Source organism: Astyanax mexicanus, chromosome 2 (assembly GCF_023375975.1).
Source record: "Astyanax mexicanus isolate ESR-SI-001 chromosome 2, AstMex3_surface, whole genome shotgun sequence".
NCBI lineage: Eukaryota > Metazoa > Chordata > Actinopteri > Characiformes > Acestrorhamphidae > Astyanax > Astyanax mexicanus.
In genome coordinates, this window is record NC_064409.1 from 33,016,962 (window position 1) to 33,037,906 (window position 20,945).

General features: G+C 41.9%; 1 protein-coding gene across 5 annotated transcripts in view; it reads left to right on the top strand.

Annotated features, from left to right (window-relative positions):
- The window catches only part of nell2b (neural EGFL like 2b), a 138,878-nt gene extending 119,633 nt beyond the window's left edge, over positions 1-19,245 (top strand). For 2 of the 5 annotated variants that reach the window (XM_049474236.1, XM_049474237.1), the window contains exons 19-20: positions 12,237-12,464; positions 15,433-17,784. In XM_049474236.1, coding sequence (XP_049330193.1) covers positions 12,237-12,464; positions 15,433-15,474 — 270 coding nt within the window. In that variant the 3' untranslated portion in view covers positions 15,475-17,784. Of the gene's footprint in view, positions 1-12,236; positions 12,465-15,432; positions 17,785-17,926; positions 18,540-18,892 lie in introns of those variants that run through there. The other 3 variants (XM_049474233.1, XM_049474235.1, XM_049474234.1) reach the window with 3 other exon arrangements.
- The last annotated feature ends 1,700 nt before the right edge of the window (positions 19,246-20,945 follow it).

The following is a 20,945-nucleotide window of genomic DNA, read 5'->3' on the forward strand; positions in this document are numbered from 1 at the left end:
GTTGGTGTGTGGTACAGTGAGCCCTGACCGAACACATGCTTGTTGCCTTGTGAGTCTACATAGTCTAATTTAGATCCAGTTCTCGCATTAAAATCTCCACATAGCAGCACATTCCCCTGGGCCTGGAAATGGCTGATCTCTGTGTGGAGACTGCTGAGGTACTCCTCATCATAATATGGTGATTCTGCTGGAGGAGTGTACACAGCACACAGGCAAGTGTCTGTTTCTGATATGCCAATTTCTTTGTTAATTTTTAGCCAGCAATGTGATTTCCCTAATTTTACAGTTGTCATGTGTTTGGCCAGATGTTCCCTGTACCACACCAAAAGACCTCCGGAATCTCGACCACGCTGGACTGTGCTTAGTTTAACTGAGGGCACAATGACCTCACAGTAGCCTGAGGGACAGTGAGTGGGCATGTCCTCTCTACACCACGTCTCTGTCAGAATGAGGACGTCTACACCTTCTATATTCTTTATAAAGTCAGGATCTCCACTCTTCAGACCAAATACTGAGGAGTGGAGACCCTGGATGTTCCAACAACTAATGTAAAATGAGCGCTTTAAACACATCTTATAAATATATAACAAACTGATCTACATAGTGAGACACAACAGAAGAAATTATCTACTGTATAAACAGGAATTAACTTTAGAAATATCTTTAGAAATATCTAGAAATATTTAGAATATTTAGAAATATCTACTATATATATATATATATACATACACATACATACACACATACACATATATATATGTACATATATATACATACATACACATACACACACATTATACAGTACAATTTTGTTATTTTATATAAACAGTGCATATTTTGAACAGTGCAGTTTTCATGTTTTGAGCAATGCTTCTTCTTTTTTTTATTTTTTTTTTTATGTAGTGCTACCTACATACTTGTGTATTAGACATGGCTCTTACTTGAGCAGCAGTCTTGTACACAGGGTGTACAGGAGCTCTTTTATTTCTCCCAGCTCCGTTGTAGCTGATGGGGGGGCTTTAACTGGGCATGGCGGGGGCTGTGCCACTGCAGCAGCGTAGCTTTGTGGCCTTTGCTGTGTGGGGGGCTTCCTCACAGGTGATGCCTTCGGTTTCTCTTTCCTGGTGGGGGGGTGTGGAGCTGCAGGTGAGTGTGGGGCTGTGGATGTAGGTGGGAATGGGGAGACAGTAGGGTGGGTGGGAGAAGCCCAGGGCCTGCTGTGTCTAACCGGTGAGAGTGTGGCATATCCTGGGATGTATGGGGGGGGTGGTCTGAAGGCTCCTGCAGGCGGTGTGAAGCGCGGTGTGGAGTTACGGCCCAGGGCTGCATCCTTGAGGGTCTTCGCGAAGATCCTGACGCTGTCCCTGTGAAGATGAAGCCCGTCGTACATGTCGCGGGGTGTGATGGAGTGGTGGTAGGCCAGATGGACGTTGGGTAGTGTGGCACATCCTCTGCTGATCTCTGCGTTGATGCTGCTGATGACGTGTGGAGGGGTGTCGGAGCGGGCCAGCAGAGTGGAGAGGATGATGCGGGTCTCGGGGAACTCAACGCTGGCTTTCTCTGCCACTCTCCACACAGCCTCAGCAGTGTGGTTCTTCTGGGTGTGGAGGTCGTTGGTGCCTGTGTGGATTATAATGCACTGAGGGCACCCAAGGGTCTCTTTTTTCAGAAGCTGGTGGGCGTGGCTAGTGGTGCTGCAGCGTTTTGCTGTCACCTTGTGACCAGGAAATAGCTTCTGGGGGTCGAGGAACTTCCTGTTTGAGTCCATGAGTAGGACCACATGAGGCCTCTGCTTTTCTGGTGTGAATTTGGTGGGCTGTGGGGGAAGGGTGGGCTCACCAGGCGGTGTCTTGGTGACTGTGATGGGCTGTGGGGGAAGCGTGGGTTCTTCAGGAGGTGTCTGGGTGACTGGAGATGGTACCTCCTGTGCTGCTTCCTCAGGTGAGTCTGGCTGGTGAGGGGAGCTGAGCAGGTCTGAGCTGGAAGGGGTTGAGGCTGTGGTGTCTGGGTCGGGGGGTGTTTGTGTGGAGGCTGAGGTACAGGCTCTGATGTTCTGGAGCTGTTCCTTCATGTTCTGAAGCTGAGATGTTACATTCCTCTCTCTTGTAATTTCCTCCTCTTTTATTTTTGCTAGCTGTGCTCGCAGGCTGTGGTTTTCCTGCTGTAGCTCTCTCAGGTTCTCTCTGAGCTCAGCTATGCTGGTCTGGTTCTCCCTCTGGATCTGCTGGATCTCCTCTCTGATCTGCTGGATGGAGCTGGTGGAGTTGGTGGGGTCATTGTTTGATAGCTGGGCCTGGGTATGTTCTCTGAACTCTGTAAAGTCCAGCTCCAGCATAGCCAGGCTCTCTCTCAGCTGCTTGTCAGAGGGGGAAGGGGGCGGGGCCGTGGCGGGCTGTGTGGGCGGGGCCGTGGCGGGCTGTGTGGGCGGGGCCTCTGTTCCGTCCTCCTCAGAGTCTGTATAGTCCGCAGTAATGCTGGCTCCCTCTCTCTCTACCTGAGCCCTCAACTGGGGGAAACTCTGCTGAAAGGAGTTGAGGCTGAGCTCGTTTCCCTGCACTAGTACAGTTCCTCTAGTGTAGTAGGTGATGGTCAGTACGGGGTTCTCCGTGTCCAGGTGCTCGTCAGTACAGACGGTGATCCTGCCCCCCCTCCCGATCCCCTCTTTAAAGGTGAACTGATAGTGGGTGCAGATAGCAGATCTCCAGGCGGGCAGGGCGGTGGTGTGGAAGATCAGGTTGTTCTTCACCCTCCTGTCGTGCAGGTGGATGTAGTCTGCGTACATGGTGTTGGGGTTCTCCTTCAGGGTCTGCTCTTTGTGTTTTTTCTTTGCCTGAGCGCTCCGGCATTTCTCCGGGTACTCGATCTCTCTGCACGGCGTGGGTCCGGTTTCCATGGCGACCATACAATGTATCTTTTCCTAACGGCCGCGTCTGGAGCGTAGCGTTAGCCTGAACTGCTAGCGGTTAGCTGCTAGTTTTAGCTGTTTATAGTTAATTTATAATGATTTTATAGATTTTATTTAGCTCGGTGTTCATCAGGAGCTCGTACCTCGCTCTGTGGGAGTTTGTGGGGCTGTAGTTCCTTTGCTCTGTTTCTCCTCTCCTGTGCCCGGCCGCAGTGTGCTGAGTTCAAGTTAGTTCAGATCTTCTCTATCTGCTCCGCGTTAGCTTCTCTAAACGCTGATTTTAAAGAGTTTAGCCCGAATAAAAACGTAAACTTCAAAAATAAAGTTTGCTACGGGTCTAATACTTACTCTTTTAACTTAATTCTTCTGTTTGTCTCACTTTAAGATCTAAATTTGTGGAAAATTTCAGGAGCTCATTTTAATCATGTCTCTCTCTCTCTCTCTCTCTCTCTCTCTCTCTTTCTCTCACATATGCGCCCTCTCTCTCTCTCTCTCTCTCTCTCTCTCTCTCTCTCTCTCACATATGCGCTCTCTCTCTCTCTTGCGTGCCCTATCTCTCACTCTCTTGCCTGCCCTCTCTCTCTCCCACCCTCTCTCTTTCTCTCTCTCGCCTGCTCTCTCTCTCTCTCTCTCTCTCTCTCTCACACATATGCGCTCTCTCTCTCTCTCTCTTGCGTGCCCTATCTCTCTCTCTCACTCTCCCTCTTGCCTGCCCTCCCTCTCTCCCACCCTCTCTCTTTCTCTCTCTCGCCTGCCCTCTCTCTCTCGCATGCCCTATTTCTCGCGTGCCCTGTCTCTCTCTATTTCTCTTTCTCTCACTCTCTTGCCCTCTCTCTCTCGCCCACCCTCCATGTCTCGCTCGCTCGCTCTGTCTCTCTCGCCCGCTCTCTCTCTTTCCGAGTTTCATTACAATATTCCATTCCAAAGAACAAAACATGGTTATAATAAAGTTCCACTGTTATTAAGAAGTGAATAAAGGTGCGGCTATACTGAGTGCACAGCCTCTGTAACTGTACCGAAAACGTACCAAACCGTGGGGTTTGTATCGAGATGTGAACCGAACCGTGAATTTTATGTCCAGTTACACCCCTAGACAGCACTGTCCAACTTCTATCTGTGGAATTGTTTTTATGGTTTTAGGATGAGCATAATACTGCATAATGCTTTATTATCAACTAATATCAGGACTATGCTAGCTAATATTAGATTTTTTTTATTGTTATTAGCACAGTCTGAAATCCGAGGTAAATGGAAGGCAGCATAATGCTTAGTGCTTCTTTTCCTTTCTTTTTTTTTACAGAAAACATAAACTAATCTCTAGTTTAGCACAAGTGCATTTTCATGTTTAGTAAAGACTCTTGCTAGCAGTGCTGTCACTACTTTTGAGTGGGTGAAAGCACTGCTGACTGGAGCTGGATTCATTGCTCATTATTTTTTTAAAAAGCAAGTTTTTCACCTCGATTAACCGGATATCTCTCTGTTCATTAACTCTTTCTCAGTCAGAATTTCAGGCTACCGCCTTTACTTCCCACTGTATATTAGAACAGTGTGTCAGCGAGGCCTCGCAGTGCGCCCTAAAAACCTGTTATCCTAATGGGAGATAAACCCCAGTGTATTAAAAGAGAAAGCCGACCAAATCCTTCTTATTTAACTCCCCGAAACCGGATGCAGCGCACACAGATCCGCGTCTTTGTCCTTGGGAATCCCATTGCGTGTTTACAAAGGGGAAAGCCGGGAGCAGAAATAATGAGATTTTTGCGGGGAACCTTGTAATGAGATTTGTATGAGCTGTGTCCCAAGAGTGCTGGAACACATTAGCTGGAATTAGTACACTACCAGAGCTGGACACTAGACTCCCGTGTGTGTTGCGTTTGTGTGTGTTTTGGGGGAGGTTATAGGTGAGGGTTGAGTGAACAGAAACCAAAAAAAAAAAAGGAATTCTTTTTCTTATCACTGTGGCCTAGTCTGTACTCATGTCTCTCACTCTGACACACAGAGCCCTCATACCTAATCCCAAGTATCCATCTCCATCTGGCAAGCAGGACTCATAAGTGGTTTACAGCTTCTCACTGCCAGTGCTGGGTGATATTTTTAATCGAGTGCAGTCCCAGAAGCTCGGGGGCTCAATAAACTCTGACACGTCGCCACAGGCAGTTTCATGTCACATAATATACAAGAGAGTCGAGTAGATGTAATAAAAGCATGTGTTTTATATTTATATTGTACTCAAAGGTCTTAGGTTGTAAAGATTATTTTTTTAAAGCTATATTCCTCCTATGTGCCCAGTATTGCCTGCTTAAGTCACTGTTTAACTGATGTCATTTAATGGATTGATTAGATTAAGAAGGCATTTAATGATGATTAATCACTGAACACTGGTCTTTATCACGCATGCAATCACAATGTTGTTGTTTTTTTTTTTTTGTTTATTTGTATAAATGTTTCTGCTTTAAAGTGGCAGTCCATATTATTTAGTTTTAAACTGAAAGCAGAAGCATTTCTAAGTGAAGAAGGAATAAAATATTGTGTTTAATGTTACTTTAATGTGCTTGAACAGCCATCCTGCTAAGCCTGATATATTCATTCTAAAAACTGGGGTGTCGGGTCACTTTTCGCGGGAGTCCTTCTGGCCACACATCACACATCTTTAAGTAGTTACATCACATTTACAGCCTCTAAAAGAGGATCCGGCTCAGTTTTACTGAATGTGAGTGACTGGTGGAGCAATGGAGACTTCAGAAGAGGAAACTCAGACCTCAGTAGCTCATTCATTCATAGTAAATACAAATAAAGTGTATCTGAAGTGATGTTTCTGACTGACGCTCTCTCTCTCTCTGACTGAACATAACCTGGAATCGGATTCATCCGCTCTGAAAGGAGACTGCATCAGACCCGCCCAGTTTAAAATAATTCTACTGCATGCTCAATGCAATTACCCATTCTCACCAGAGAGGGCCCTAAATCCCAAAACTTACGGAGATCTGCTTTCAACAAATAAATACTTACCGATAGATACTAGTTTGCTTTCTGCACAGTCATGTGTATTTGGATTTTTACAAAAAAGAATTCGACTCCCGTTGTGAACATCTGGTATAAGATGAAAGAAGCCCTAGCAGGATACACTGATATTCCGAAGGTCAGTGAATTGCAGTATGTAAGTTGACCGTAAAGTGATACTTAGGAGGACAGATTGGGGACTCCTACACATGTGTATGCTGTGTGGTGTTATCTTGTGAGTGACGTGGAGTACTGGCCTGTTTGTGCTAAGTCTGTTAGTGGGTGCAGGCATTTAACATGCCTTGATCCTCAGTGTAATGTTTGTAAAACAGTATTACAGTGGGCAGTGCAGCGGGTAATACTGATTGTGAACAGCGGCATTGTTTGGCTAGATATGTCTGTACCAACAGACAAGTAACTCTGGCAGAAATCATATCTACATTCATACACATATTTACAGGTCAGTACAGTTGTTTTAGCCTTTTACTAGTAAATACCTTCCTCCTTTCTTCATTCCTTTCATCCTTCATTCCTTGCCTCCTTCTTTTCTTCCTTCCTTCCATCCTTCTTCCCTTGCCTCCTTCCTTCTTCCCTTGCCTCCTTCCTTCTTTCCTCCCTTGCTTCCATCCTTCTTCCCTTGCCTCCTTCCTTCCATCCCTCCTTCATTCCTTCCTTCCTTCCATCCTTCTTCCCTTGCCTCTTTCCTTCCATCCCTCCTTCCTTCTTTCCTTCCTTCCTTGCATCCTTCTTCCCTTGCCTCCTTCCTTCCATCCCTCCTTCCTTCATTCCTTCCTTTCTTCCATCCTCCTTCCCTTGCCTCCTTCCTTCCTTCCATCCCTCTTTCCTTCCATCCTTCCTTCCATCCTTATTCCCTTGCCTCCTTCCTTCCATCCCTCCTTCCTTCTTTCCTTCCTTCCATCATTCTTTCCTTGCCTCCTTTCTTCCATCCCTCCTTCATTCCTTCCTTCCTTTCTTCCATCCTTCTTCCCTTGCCTCCTTCCTTCCTTCCATCCCTCTTTCCTTCCTTCCTTCCTTCCTTCCATCCTTCTTCCCTTGCCTCCTTCCTTCCATCCCTCCTTCCTTCTTTCCTTCCTTTCTTCCATCCTTCTTCCCTTGCCTCCTTCCTTCCATGCCTCCTTCCTTCTTTCCTTCCTTCCTTCCTTCCTTCCTTCCATCCTTCATCCCTTGCCTCCTTCCTTCCCCCCTTTCTTCCTTCCATCCATCCTTCCTTCCTTCTTTTCTTCCTTCCTTCCATCCTTCTTCCCTTGCCTCCTTCCTTCCTTCCATCCCTCTTTCCTTCCTTCCTTCCTTCCTTCCTTCCATCCTTCTTCCCTTGCCTCCTTCCTTCCATCCCTCCTTCCTTCTTTCCTTCCTTCCTTCCATCCTTCGCTTGCCTCCTTCCTTCCATCCGTCCTTCCTTCATTCCATCCTTTCTTCCATCCTTCTTCCCTTGCCTCCTTCCTTCCTTCCATCCTTCTTCCCTTGCCTCCTTCCTTCCATCCCTCCTTCCTTCATTCCTTCCTTCCTTTCTTCCATCCTTCTTCCCTTGCCTCCTTCCTTCCTTCCATCCCTCTTTCCTTCCTTCTATGCTTCTTCCCTTGCCTCCTTCCTTCCATCCTTCTTCCCTTGCCTCCTTCCTTCCTTCCCCCCTTTCTTGATTCCATCCATCCTTCCTCCTTTTCTTCCTTCCTTCCATCCTTCTTCCCTTGCCTCCTTCCTTCCATCCCTCTTTCCTTCCTTCCATCCTTCTTCCCTTGCCTCCTTCCTTCCATCCCTCCTTCCTTCTTTCCATCCTTCTTCCCTTGCCTCCTTCCTTCCATCCCTCCTTCCTTCTTTCCTTCCTTCCTTCCATCCTTCTTCGCTTGCCTCCTTCCTTCCATCCCTCCTTCCTTCTTTCCTTCCTTCCTTCCATCCTTCTTCGCTTGCCTCCTTCCTTCCATCCCTCTTTCCTTCCTTCCATCCTTCTTCCCTTGCCTCCTTCCTTCCATCCCTCCTTCCTTCTTTCCATCCTTCTTCCCTTGCCTCCTTCCTTCCATCCCTCCTTCCTTCTTTCCTTCCTTCCTTCCATCCTTCTTCGCTTGCCTCCTTCCTTCCATCCCTCCTTCCTTCATTCCTTCCTTTCTTCCATCCTTCTTCCCTTGCCTCCTTCCTTCCTTCCATTCCTCTTTCCTTCCTTCCATCCTTCTTCCCTTGCCTCCTTCCTTCCATCCCTCCTTCCTTCATTCCTTCCTTCCTTCCTTTCTTCCATCCTTCTTCCCTTGCCTCCTTCCTTCCTTCCATCCCTCTTTACCTCCTTCTATCCTTCTTCCCTTGCCTCCTTCCTTCCATCCCTCCTTCCTTCATTCCTTCCTTCCTTCCATCCTTCTTCCCTTGCCTCCTTCCTTCCATCCCTCTTTCCTTCTTTCCTTCCTTCCTTCCATCCTTCTTCCCTTGCCTCCTTCCTTCCATCCCTCCTTCCTTCATTCCTTCCTTCATTCCTTCCATCCTTCTTCCCTTGCCTCCTTCCTTCCATCCCTCCTTCCTTCATTCCTTCCTTTCTTCCATCCTTCTTCCCTTGCCTCCTTCCTTCCATCCCTCCTTCCTTCTTTCCTTCTTTCCTTCCTTCCTTCCTTCCATCCTTCTTCCCTTGCCTCCTTCCTTCCATCCCTCCTTCCTTCATTCCTTCCTTTCTTCCATCCTTCTTCCCTTGCCTCCTTCCTTCCTTCCATCCCACTTTCCTTTCTTCCATCCTTCTTCCCTTGCCTCCTTCTTTCCATCCCTCTCTCCTTCTTTCCTTCCTTCCTTCCTTCCTTCCATCCTTCATCCCTTGCCTCCTTCCTTCCTTCCCCCTTTCTTCCTTCCATCCCTCATTCCTTCTTTTCTTCCTTCCTTCCATCCTTCTTCCCTTGCCTCCTTCCTTTCATCCCTCCTTCCTTCTTTCCTTCCATCCTTCTTCCCTTGCCTCCTACCTTCCTTCCATCCCTCCTTCCTTCATTCCTTCCTTTCTTGCTTCCTTCATTCCTTGCCTCCTTCCTTCCTTGCTTCAAAGTCCTGCCTTTAAGCTTTGGAATCATTAAGAACAGACCATCCCATTATTTCAGAAATACAAAAGTCAGCTTCCTGCATAAACAAAGATACCACTGTGGATTTACAGGAAATGATACAGCAAATAACCTCGCCAAGAACGCGCCAACAAAAAAGATCACCAAGTTCTCAAACCCACCTTTGGACACCTTTTAGTCATGAAGTCCATCAGATTCAAATGGGAAGAAGATTGGGACCAAGCACTTTGCAATATAATAATAATAATAATAATAATAATAATAATAATAATAATAATAAAAAATTGCATGAAATTCAGCCATTGTTAAGACAGACAATCTACAAGCACAACTCAGATCAGATCAGACAATCTACAAAAGGTGCTGCATACAGCAGGTTACTCTAATCTATAAGATAGACACCTATTAACAAGTAATGAAATGCCATATTGTTAACCGTGCAACATCCCGCTACTGATGAAACACATCCTCATCAACTGTCCTGCCTATAAGTGTATTAGACAATTTTACTCCCAAGAAAAGAACATAAAAGACCTTGTTAGAAAAAAACCCACCAGGGACGATTTTAAAGTTCTTATCGCATCTTAACCTCAAACACCTAATTCAATACAAATGTAGCGAGATATATTTACCTTCTATAAGCTTTGAACAACTTTACTCTGTCTAGATATATAAAAAAATGTATGCCACAAATAGCCAAATATGTGCTGAAGGGGCAATAAAACCCCAACAACAAACCAACCAACATCCTTCCTTCCATCCTTCCTTTCTTGTTTCCTTCATTGCTTCCTTTCTTCCTTGCTTGATCCTGAAGGCAATATAGCACTTACACAATACACCAAAGTAATACAAAAAGTGCAACAATATATACTAAATTATCCTATTCACACTTATACACATCACTATAAACGATACATAGAAAATGAAAATCAAACAGATAAATCAAAGCACTGCAGTGATGTATAAAACAATGTGCAAGAGGTGTAAGCATTAGCATATAATATGAGAATACTGAATAAACATGTGCATATGACAATAAGAGTAATGAATGAATAATAAACATGTGCATATATAGGTATTTGATAAAGTGGCTCGTGTCCAGAAGTGCAGACGATCATTGGTATTTTGTAAAGTGTCAGTAGTGCAGATCAATAAACCGATCATTTAAACATATGAGATTAAGTCCAACAATAGTGGAAAAAGTTCAAGAGCCTGATGGCTCTCGGTACAAAGGATCTCCTGAGTCTGTCTGTAGAACAGCTCTTTGACAGCAACCTGCCACAGAACATGCTCCTTTTGTCCATAATGGTTATTTAAAACAAGCTACGTGGGACGAACCACTAGCTAATACCAGAACACTCAGGTTCCCTCAATCTGGTGCAATCTTGCGGCATTACCTCTCGCCAGCGCTGCGGTTAGCGGCTAATGCTAGTGCTGCTGCACCCAGCCTTAGTGCTGGAGAAACTGAAAACTCTCTCTTAGACAAAATATTGAAAATCTAAGCTTACTTAGTTCTTTACTCACCCAAATAAAAAATTTTTAGAAGAGAAAACTCTGTAGATTAACATACAGCACTCGTTTGACTTTAAAAGAAAATGTTTTGTTTACTAAGGCGCTTTTCCCAGCTTCCCCTCTAGAAGGAAAACATGGCGACACCCTTACTCACTTTGATATAGGCATCCTTACTAGTGTCACTTAATGAGCCTTAAAACCTGATGTGCCTTATGTATAAAAATAGACGGTTATATCTACGGTGATGGGTGAGGTGGTTTGGAAGGGAAGTGTGTTCAGGTAAATTTCTGGCTTGTTGGTATCTTAGCAGCAAAAAACCCAGGTGAGCCACTGACTTATTTGAACCCTGACAACAGTCAATTGTCAGACATTCATTACTTCTATCTACTATACTTGTGCACTCTTTACACATGCACACCCCTGCTCTTTACACAAATTCACAGCAGTATCATATAGGCTTTTAACATTAAAATACAGTTCTGCATGTTTGATTTATTTTTAAGAATAGTAACCTAAAAAAAATCCCAGTAAAACATTTAGGAAGGGTTTTATTTCAGAGCTCTTCCTGGTGTTGTGTGAAAACCAGTCTAAGTAGCATTTCTGAATATCAGCTTTTGTAGTACTGTCTTGAGATGCAGGACACATAACAATGGAGTTCCCTTACCTATTGCAACAGTTTGGAGAGTGTGAGAGTATTTAACAATGGAGTTCTCTCTCAGCAGTTTTGAGAAGGATGCACATTGTGAGTAAATGGGAAAGAAAAAGGCAGGACCACTGAGCATTTCTGCAGACCACACCAAAACAGAAAAAACTTTAATAAAGGTACATTCTGTAGGAAATGAGAGAGAGAGCGTGTGAAATAGTTACAGCAGTCTGATTTTAAAACACCACATAGAGTAGTCTTCCCCGCCCACTCCTCCCCAGACGCAAAGCTCACTCGGGTTGCCGAGTTGAGGAGGCTGAATCTCCACAATCCAGTGCAAGATGAGTTCAATACCTTCTACCATGGCAAGAAACGACGATGATTCACGTTATAAACCGGCTCATGTGAACTCATGTATCCATAGTTAGCTAACCTAGCTTTGTTCACTGCTAGCTGCGTTAGCCTGCTCCTCCGTTGTGGTTGATTGCAGTTCACCTGCGTAGCCAGCATAGTCCAGATCACTGTAGCTAAACTTCCTAACCTATCTATCTCTCTCAGATATCCTCTGCCTTGTTATCCCAGCAGCACACAGACCACTGATATGAATGCCAACACTCAGTTTTTTAATTCATTTAAATACCAGTCCCTACTAAGCTAATCTACTGGTGGTGATAAATTACCTGAATAAATTAGCTTTGCTGTTCAGGACAAAAGTAGCAGTTCTGAGTTGGTCTTGTAGTCTTTTTAAGTCTTTTCCAACTTTCAAACTCACTGCCAATATTTACTCTTGTTATATTTCTTCTTTGCTCCTTTTTTGAGACATGCTGAGGCTTTTTAGGCTGTGTAGTAGCTGAGATTTAACTGATCCAGCCCTGCTTGCTAGCTTCCATGCTGCAATACCGATCGTTCACTGTAGCGTACATGCTGGCTATCTCAGAGGTGAAATCAGAGGCCAAAACAAACACAGATAAGACCTGCTGACAAGAGCTGCCAGTGCTTTAACTCAGCATGTTTCTTTAATATCTGATGATACATCCTGATAATTTCATAATTTACTACTGAAAATAAATGACATATTCGTCGTTTAAATAATTAAAATATACAATTAATGTATTGTGTGTGTGTTTCTGTGTCTCAGCGTGGGGAGGTGGACTGCTGGCCGGTGCCGTGCACTCCTGTGCTGAATTGTGAGTTCTTGGTGGTCCCTGAAGGCGAGTGCTGCCCCCGCTGCATTTCTGACCCCTGCCAGGCCGACACGGTGCGAAACGACATCACCAAAACCTGCGTGGATGAGTACGGTGTCACGCGCTTTAGCGGCTCGGCCTGGACCAAACACGGCACTGAATGCTCTCTCTGCCAGTGCAAGGTAACATATATACGCACACACAAACACAGAGACACACAATACATCTATACACACTATTTTTAGACTTTAATTAATACACTCTAAAAAAAGATGTTTGAAATGGCTCTTTATGCAATGCCATAAATGCTTTGCTTCTAGATGTGCGTTTTTGTGTGAAGAACATTTAAATTGGTCCATAATGTTTACATAAAGTGAAGGTTATTTAATGGTTGTTCAAACTCAAACATCCCTATTTGCAAAACCTGGCTCTTTATAGTAAGTAACATAATATAGGAAGATGACAAATCCTGCACCTAACTGCTAGTGTGTTATGCACACATGAATAGACCCCTTGGATTTTTGTAAATAATTTATTATATATTTTCATAGGACAATAACAAAGATATGCAACATTGATACAATGTAAAATAATCAGTGTACAGATTGTATAGCAGTGTTATGTTAATTTGCTGTGACTTAAACCACTAGCAACAAAAGTAAGTACACCCCTAAATGAGGGGTGTACTGAATTTTTCCCACTATAAGGCGCACTTAAAATCCTTTCATGTTCCCAAAAATCGTCAGTGTGGCTTAGAATGCAGTGCGCCTTATGTATGAATTTTACCAGTCAGGTTACATATAGAGCAGTAAAGCCACTCCGTTGAAGTACAATGTTATACAGCCATTAGCTTTAGCCGCTTAACGCGCTACATGCTAGCTCTTTTACCGTCCAGAAGTAAGTATAATCAGCCTGTAGCCTGCTGCTAACCCCGGCAAGCACTGCATTACGTAATTAGCATTACGGCTAGCGGTTAGGAAATCTAATATTACTGTTAATAAACGGAAGTGCTTTACTCACCCAAATGAAGAAGGGGAGGAGAAATCTGTGTAGATTAACTTCCAGCGCTCGTTTTTTTTAAAGAATTATAGTTTTGTTTACTTAACTTAGCTTAGCTTTACAGTCTCACCACCCAGCCGCAAGACCTGCAGAATTAGAGGGAAAAAATTGCGATACCCCTGTTCCTTCGCATAAAATGCGATGTATAAAAATAGACCAGAAAATAGATGTTTATTGATAGTGCGCCTTATAATCCGGAGTGTCTTATAGTGCAAATAATACAGTAATCACTTTTGTTGCTGGCGTTTTAGGCACAGTATGGTCAACCTAACAGCTAGGTTTCTGTGGCCGTCTATGATCCAGTTAATAACATTTGACACAAACATGCAATACCTAGCCTAACCTTCCCTTCACAAATACACTAGTCATCCACTATATCGTAAGCTCATCACAGGGGACGTCAGGTAGACCCATCCTTCGTCAGGCTCAGCAGTGAATTCTGCCATCCCATATTCACTCCCCTCCAAGCTAATTACATAGAACATTACAAGATTTAACACACAACCTTGATACCACTATCCCAAAATTACACTCAACAACCTTCCTTTTTCTTTTACTTTTTTATTTCTTTTTCTCCACAACCACTGACTAGATCTTTTAGCTACTTTTAACAGTTCCTTCAACAATTCCACCAGCAAAGTCATGATATAAATAAATGTATATATCTAGTGGAAGCTTGTAGATTTGCAAGATCTTGGATTGACTCACTAACTCACTCACAATTTGCAGACTAAGGATTTGTCGCAAGAGGGAACTATACTGTTAGCATGTAAATAGACATGGGGCCGATCCGATACAGTATCGGTATTGACCGATATTGACGGAATTTAACGTATCAGATATCGGGCGACCGCGGCCGATCCACTTACCGATCCGTATTCCAGCCTGCAGCTTGAGCTGGACAATAAAAAACTTTAGCTGTTTGTCTACAAAAAAATGTTGATTGTCTGGGGAGTTATTACTTTGAAAACGCCAAACAGCAGAACGGCTATGTGTAATTTTTGTAAATTCATCGTTTAAAGGGGTGAACAGATTAACACCAGCTAGTCTGTTAGCCTAGCTAGCGCTGATACGACAGCTGCATTCCAGTTTTTTTAAAGGTATTAACAACAGACTGGAGTAAACTATAGTCATAATCCACATATCCTATAAAAGCACAGGATCTACAAACACTAACCAGCACAAACACACCTATCTGTTGGTAAAAACAGTAGTTTTTAATTTAGTTCGGAAATACAGTTAGCATCGCCAGTCAGCCGTTAGCCTCTCTGTGTTATCTCTATGTTCGCCTAGCTAGCATTGGGCCTTATGCCGCATTCCGGCATTGTGAATGTAATAATTAACTAACTAAACGGAACTACAGTCATAATTCACATCGAATATCAAACCACAGATCCTACCCACTCTAACCAGCACTTAGTAATCAAACTGTTATTAAAAAAACAGTGATTAATTCAGCTCGATTTTATATCGGAATCGAATCGCCCCATCACTACATGTAAATAACCTTTAGTGCTTAGCATTAATGATACTGTGTGTCTTTTGTTTACATTCTATTGAATAGGATTACTTCTATAGGATCTGATTGATCCCTGTAGAGTTTATTGATTTTCTTTAAGTCTTTTAGTCTTGAAGGTTTGGTCTTTGGTTATGTAGAGAATCCCACAGGCTGTTCTGATTGGTTTACCCGAGTTTAGAAAAGCAGCTATTCAGTCAGCTATGCAGTGGATTAGGCTTTGTGCATAAAGGGAAGCATTTGAAGGCCACGGGAATGAAGCTGCTTTAAAACAGAACTGAGGTCTCCAGAGTCAGAAAGCAGAATTCATCTGTCTATTGAAAGATGAGCTGAATGGATTTCCAAGGACATCACCATCGTCTGTGCTGCGAAAGGAATCTGCGCACGGACGGAACTGTACAGGCTGTCTTACACACTGTACCTCCCGTGCGTGCAAAGAGAGAGGCAGAAACACAGATGTGTTTAGAGGTTAAAAGAGTGTGTTTTTCTTGTCTTGTTTTCTGTACTAAACTATTTCTCACGTTTCACTTTTTTCCTTTCCCTTTCTTTCCCTTTCTCTCTCTCTCTCTTTACAGAACGGCCACGTCTGTTGCTCTGTGGATCCTCTGTGCCTTTAGTGCCATTCAAAAGGCAACTCTATTGCTTTACTGCCCTTGTTTCTTTCTGTCTTTTTTTTCTTCCTCTCTCTCTCTCTCTCTCTCTCCTCTTATCGTGCTGTACAGTCTCATTTCACATCAGAAAATGTGTTTTTCTTTTTATTTACTGGGTGTGCAGTACAGGAACACACACAATGCAGCTGTCGCTCAGCAGTGGGTCACATGCATCAGACTTTTTCACTTCTCGTTGTGAACAGACTGGCCTGAGAGCAGCTTTAGCTTTTGATACTCTTATCAGATTTAATCATTTGGACTAAAGAAAGATGTTTGATGCAGATGAATCTCAGAAAGAACAGCATAGAGGAAAATCTAATTAACATGCTTAGTCATTTGCTCCAGATGAACTCAGTCAGCCCTGTTATATTTGGTTATATCTTATCTTAATATTCAGTTTGAAACATAACGTTAATAAGAAACACTGGACTTGGACTGTGACCAATCCCATCTCTGTAAATACATTCCATAATTACAAATATTTGCACTGGTGTAACTTAAGGAACAGCTGTGATGATGGTGTTCATTGCTTTGGCTGGTTGATTGCATCTGGAGTACACTAGATATGAACAAAAGTATTGGGACACCTGCACATTAATTGTTATTAAAAAGAGATTATTCTTTCCATTCTTTACACATTTTGGAGCATTTCTATTAAGATTTGACTGCATTCAGTCGGGATATTAGACCATCACCATCTCACCTCATTCCCAACTCTACACTTTGCCCAGATCCCAAGAGTATTGGATGGAGCACCATCAAATACTTTTGCCAGAGAACACAGTTCCACTACTGGGGGGGGAGGGGGCGGGGTTCTATTCCACTCTAGCCCACATCAGACATCCGGCATTAGGCATGGTCCCATCTGATTTAGGGGTTCCACTTTAAATATATAAGGCTCCTTTATAAAGGGTGTATAGATATAGTTTATAACGGAGTTTATTGATGTTATTAATTAGGTTGTAAATGCTTTATAAACCATTAATAAGCAGTTACAACACATACATAGCAAGGAGAACAGTGACCTGTTGTTTGCCAAATAGTGATTCCACATTCATTTATACTGTCAAACCTTGCTTTGTCTGCTCCATCAGTCAGCAGTTAGCAGTCATAAACATGTCTGTTAATAACATCTGTTATTACCGTTAACTACCCAGATTAATAATTTATCCAATAATCATAACTTGATGTATGTTAGCATAAAATAACAGTAATAACTGAATTGATTTTCCATATTATTTAATTAGGTATGTTAATGCTGGCTGATGAAAAAAAAAAACTATGGTTAATAAATAATAACTATTTATTAATGTTTTATAAAGTATTTAAAATCTAATTATTAACCATTAATAAACTCCCTCATAGACTATTTCTAAACCCTATATACAGGAGCCTTATTTTTAAAGTGGTACTGATTTTTTTTTTTTTTTATTCTAATTTTCTCCCCAATTTACATGGCCAATTACCCAACCCACTCATTAGGACTTCCCCTATCTCTAGTGATGCCCCAACACCAGGAGGGTGAAGACTAGCACATGCCTCCTCCAATACATTGCCAAGTAGTCAAGGCACTCGGAGGAAAGAGTAGCGACTCTGTTCCAATACATCACCTCACAGACTAAGCGATTGTGCTGAGTGACCCTTCGGAGATCACCCTTCGGAGTGACGTGGGGAGAGAGCTATCTCAGGGCTCCGGCAGCTGATGACACCAGGATTCGAACCAGCAATCTCCTGATCATAGTGGCAGTGCTATGGACCAAATATGGTGTATCTGCTCCAACGAGTCTATTACTATTGGCAGTTCTTCTTTACAGCAATTGTGTGAGTACATTTGCACATATTTGTCAACAATGGGTGCAAATTTAAGTACCCAAATGCATTCATTAGAAGGGGTGTCCACAAGCATTTGGACATATAGTATGTAAGTGATAAATCATGCTAATGTGATTTGTCTCCAGGCTTTAACTTTAAGGCTAGTAAGCAGGAACCCATGCAGTCAGTCCTCTGTAAATGAACCACATTCGTACCTCCATGGGCATGATTGTATCCGGTGTTGACTATTTTACAGTATTGCCACTTGTTCCGTTCCCAAGAGAAACAAAGACTTTGGTGTTTTGACGGGTTTTTTGATGTTCTTTTTTCTCCTTTGTTTCTGAAACTGTCTCTGTTTTAATGTTTTACATTGTACATTTTGGTTGAATTGATGTTTAATTTATTCAGTGGCTTGGTATTGTGTAATGGTGAAATAAAGATTTCCATTAAAATGATAAAATGAAATGTGTGTTTCTGTTTGAAATGATTTTTGTTTTGAACTTTTGACCAGAGAAGTTGTTCAAAGTTACAGCTTTAATTCATGGTAATTATACAAATTGTGGAAAGATGCGTCGAGTATGTTATTATTACTTCTTTGTTTTTCTAGTCTTCTGCCAACGTTTCACCGTTGCCAGTTCTCACCCACCGGGGGCCTCCGTTACTGCTGTGTGATTTCCAACCTGGCAGAGCGTCCACGAACACGTGTTTCCTCCATGACGTGTGTAGGCAGTCTCTGCATCTTCTTGAGCCTCCGCTCACGCATCCACGTAGGACAGCTGAACCCCGCACTAACTGCTCAGTTCTGTATATGTGATCTAACAGATGCCCAGAATTGGCTGCCATTGCTTTGTGCCGCTCTGGCAGAGAGAAAGCAGCAAAGGAATCCTACACTGTTTTTTAAACGTCTGTACTCTTTCCACAAAAATAAAATATACAGTGTTCTTACGAAAGAGAACAGAAAGACTAAACTGGGATAATTTGGTAGATAAATACATTTAATAATGAGAAACTGATCAGACAAGGTTGCAGAATAATGTAAGTAAATGTGTTTAGAATTATGATAAGCAATATTGTTGTGATTTCCAAAGTCCACATAACTGATACAAAGTCCTGTCATGTAGTCTGTGTTTTCTTCGATGGCAATATAAATACAATATACAGTGCTAGGAAAAAGGATTTGCCCACTACAGATATATTTTATTTTTGCTTTTTTTTTTATTTTTTTTATCATACTTACATTTTTTTCAGGTTAACAAACACATTCTAATATCAGGCAAATATAGCCTGAGTAAATATTTAAAACATTAACTATTTTTTAATAATAATTATTATATTAATATCTTTTCAAACCAACCTGGCATTGTGTGGAAAAAGTATTTGCCCCTTAAACCTAATAACTTGCTTGTGCCAGGAATTATAACCCACTCTTCTATAAAGAATTGTTTTAATTTGGCCACATTGGAGGATTTATAAGCATAAACTAAACATCCTGTTTAAGATCATGCCACAGCATCTCAATCAGACCTTGACTAGGCCAGTCCAAAACCTTTATTCTGTTTTTGTTCATCCCAAGGTGGACTCGTTTGTGTGCTCTGGATCATTGTCCTGCTGCAGAACCCAAATACACCTGAGCTTGAGTTCATGAACAGATGGACAGACATTCTTCTTCAGGATTGTCTGGTAAACACCAGAATTCATGGTTCCATCTATTACAGCTAGTTGCCCAGGCCCTAAAGCAACAAAACAGCCCTAGATCATTACACTACCACCACCATGTTTTACATTCAGTATGATTTTCTTGTTCTGAAATTCTGTGTTAGTTTTACGCCAGATATAATGGGTAACACACCTTCCAAAAAAGTTCCCCTTTTGTCTTGTTAGTCCAAAAAATATTATTCTCGGGGATCATCAAAAAATTCCCTTTTTTTATTTTTTACATAGGGCCAGGTTGCTATGGATAGAATTTTTACAGTTTTTTAATATTAAAAATAATTCAGATTTGGCACAGCATTAACAATTTTTTTAGCAAAAGTCTTTGCTATTTATTTTCTAGTAGAAGGTAAAAGTGTATTTGTATTGTGTCCAATGCTTAGCAGGTGTAATGCAGAATAAATAATAAATCAAGACACAACATTTAGAACATTTAATCCCTAAACCATATTTTTTTTATTAATATCTGAAACGTGTACCTTTTGAAGTAAAAATACATATTAAGTCCTGCTTAAACTTTTTATAAACATTTCTTAAAAACGCTTTTATTGTGGTAATTTCTGCCTCTACAGCTGACGTCGAAAACATCTACGTCTCACTGCTGTGAGAGGCACACTGCTGCAGCTCAGCCCAATCAGTTCTCCCTCCTGCCCCACCCCTAAACCCATACATCACCAAGTGCCACTCATAACTAACCCTCCCAATTTTTATTTTTATTTTTTATGTCATTTTTCAAATTTGAGCTAAGGGTGTACTCGCAGATTACTTAAAACAGATTAATTAAATCAGTTTTTTTTTTTTTTTCCTTTAAAAAAATTCTGCTGTCTTTGATTCCCCTTTAGGTTGTCTGGGAAGGATTCCAAGAAAGGCAGGTCAATTTTACTTCTGAGCCATACTATCCTCTATCAGCCTGCTCCATTTCAAAATCTAAACCCCCTACATGCACACTCACTCACACACACACACACACATACATTTGCTACTTCTGTGGGTGGAAACTTTATTTACTGAATAAATTGCAGCTGATAAACCTGAATACTATTTACAATGCTGCATGGCAGGTCAGTCACTGGCCTTGACTGTCCAGTAGATTGACTCAGTCTATCTCTGTGGGCTTTGTGAGCTCGACCACATCTCCTATTCGACCATATAGTACACCGGCCTTCAGATTACTGACTATGCAGACGGACCTTGAGCTGGATTTATAAAGTTATCTTTATAAATCATTATAACAGGTCTCAAGAACTGGTGACATGTGTTACTTTTTAAAATTGAAAAGAAAGAAGTTCCATGCTTATTTTAGACAGATTTGAAATCTCTAAAACCCTAATGTTACAGCCTATAAGATTTAAAATACACCAATGAGTTTGTTTGTTTCCATGTTAACATGTTCCCTCCACAATTATACTAAGCACTAGTATTATATTTATTGTGATTATTTACAGCTCTGAAAAAAACAAGAGATCACTTAAAAATTATGAGTTTCTTTGATTTTATTAAATTGAAAACCTCTGGAATATAATCAAGAGGAAGATGGATGATCACAAGCCATCAAACCAAGCTGAACTGCTTGATTTTTTTGCGCCAGGAGTAAAGGCATACAGTTATCCAAAAGCAGTGTGTAAGACTGGTGGAGGAGAATCTGCCACAATGCATGAAAACTGTGATTAAAAACCAGGGTTATTCCACCAAATACTGATTTCTAAACTCTGTAAACTTTATGAATATGAACTTGTTTTCTTTGCATTATTTGAGGTCTCAAAACTCTGCATCGTTTTTGTTATTTCAGCCATTTCTCATTTTCTGCAAATAAATGCTCTAGATTGACAATATTTTTATTTGGAATTTGGGAGAAATGTCTAAAGTTTATAGAATAAAACAACAATGTTCATTTTACTCAAACATATACCTATAAA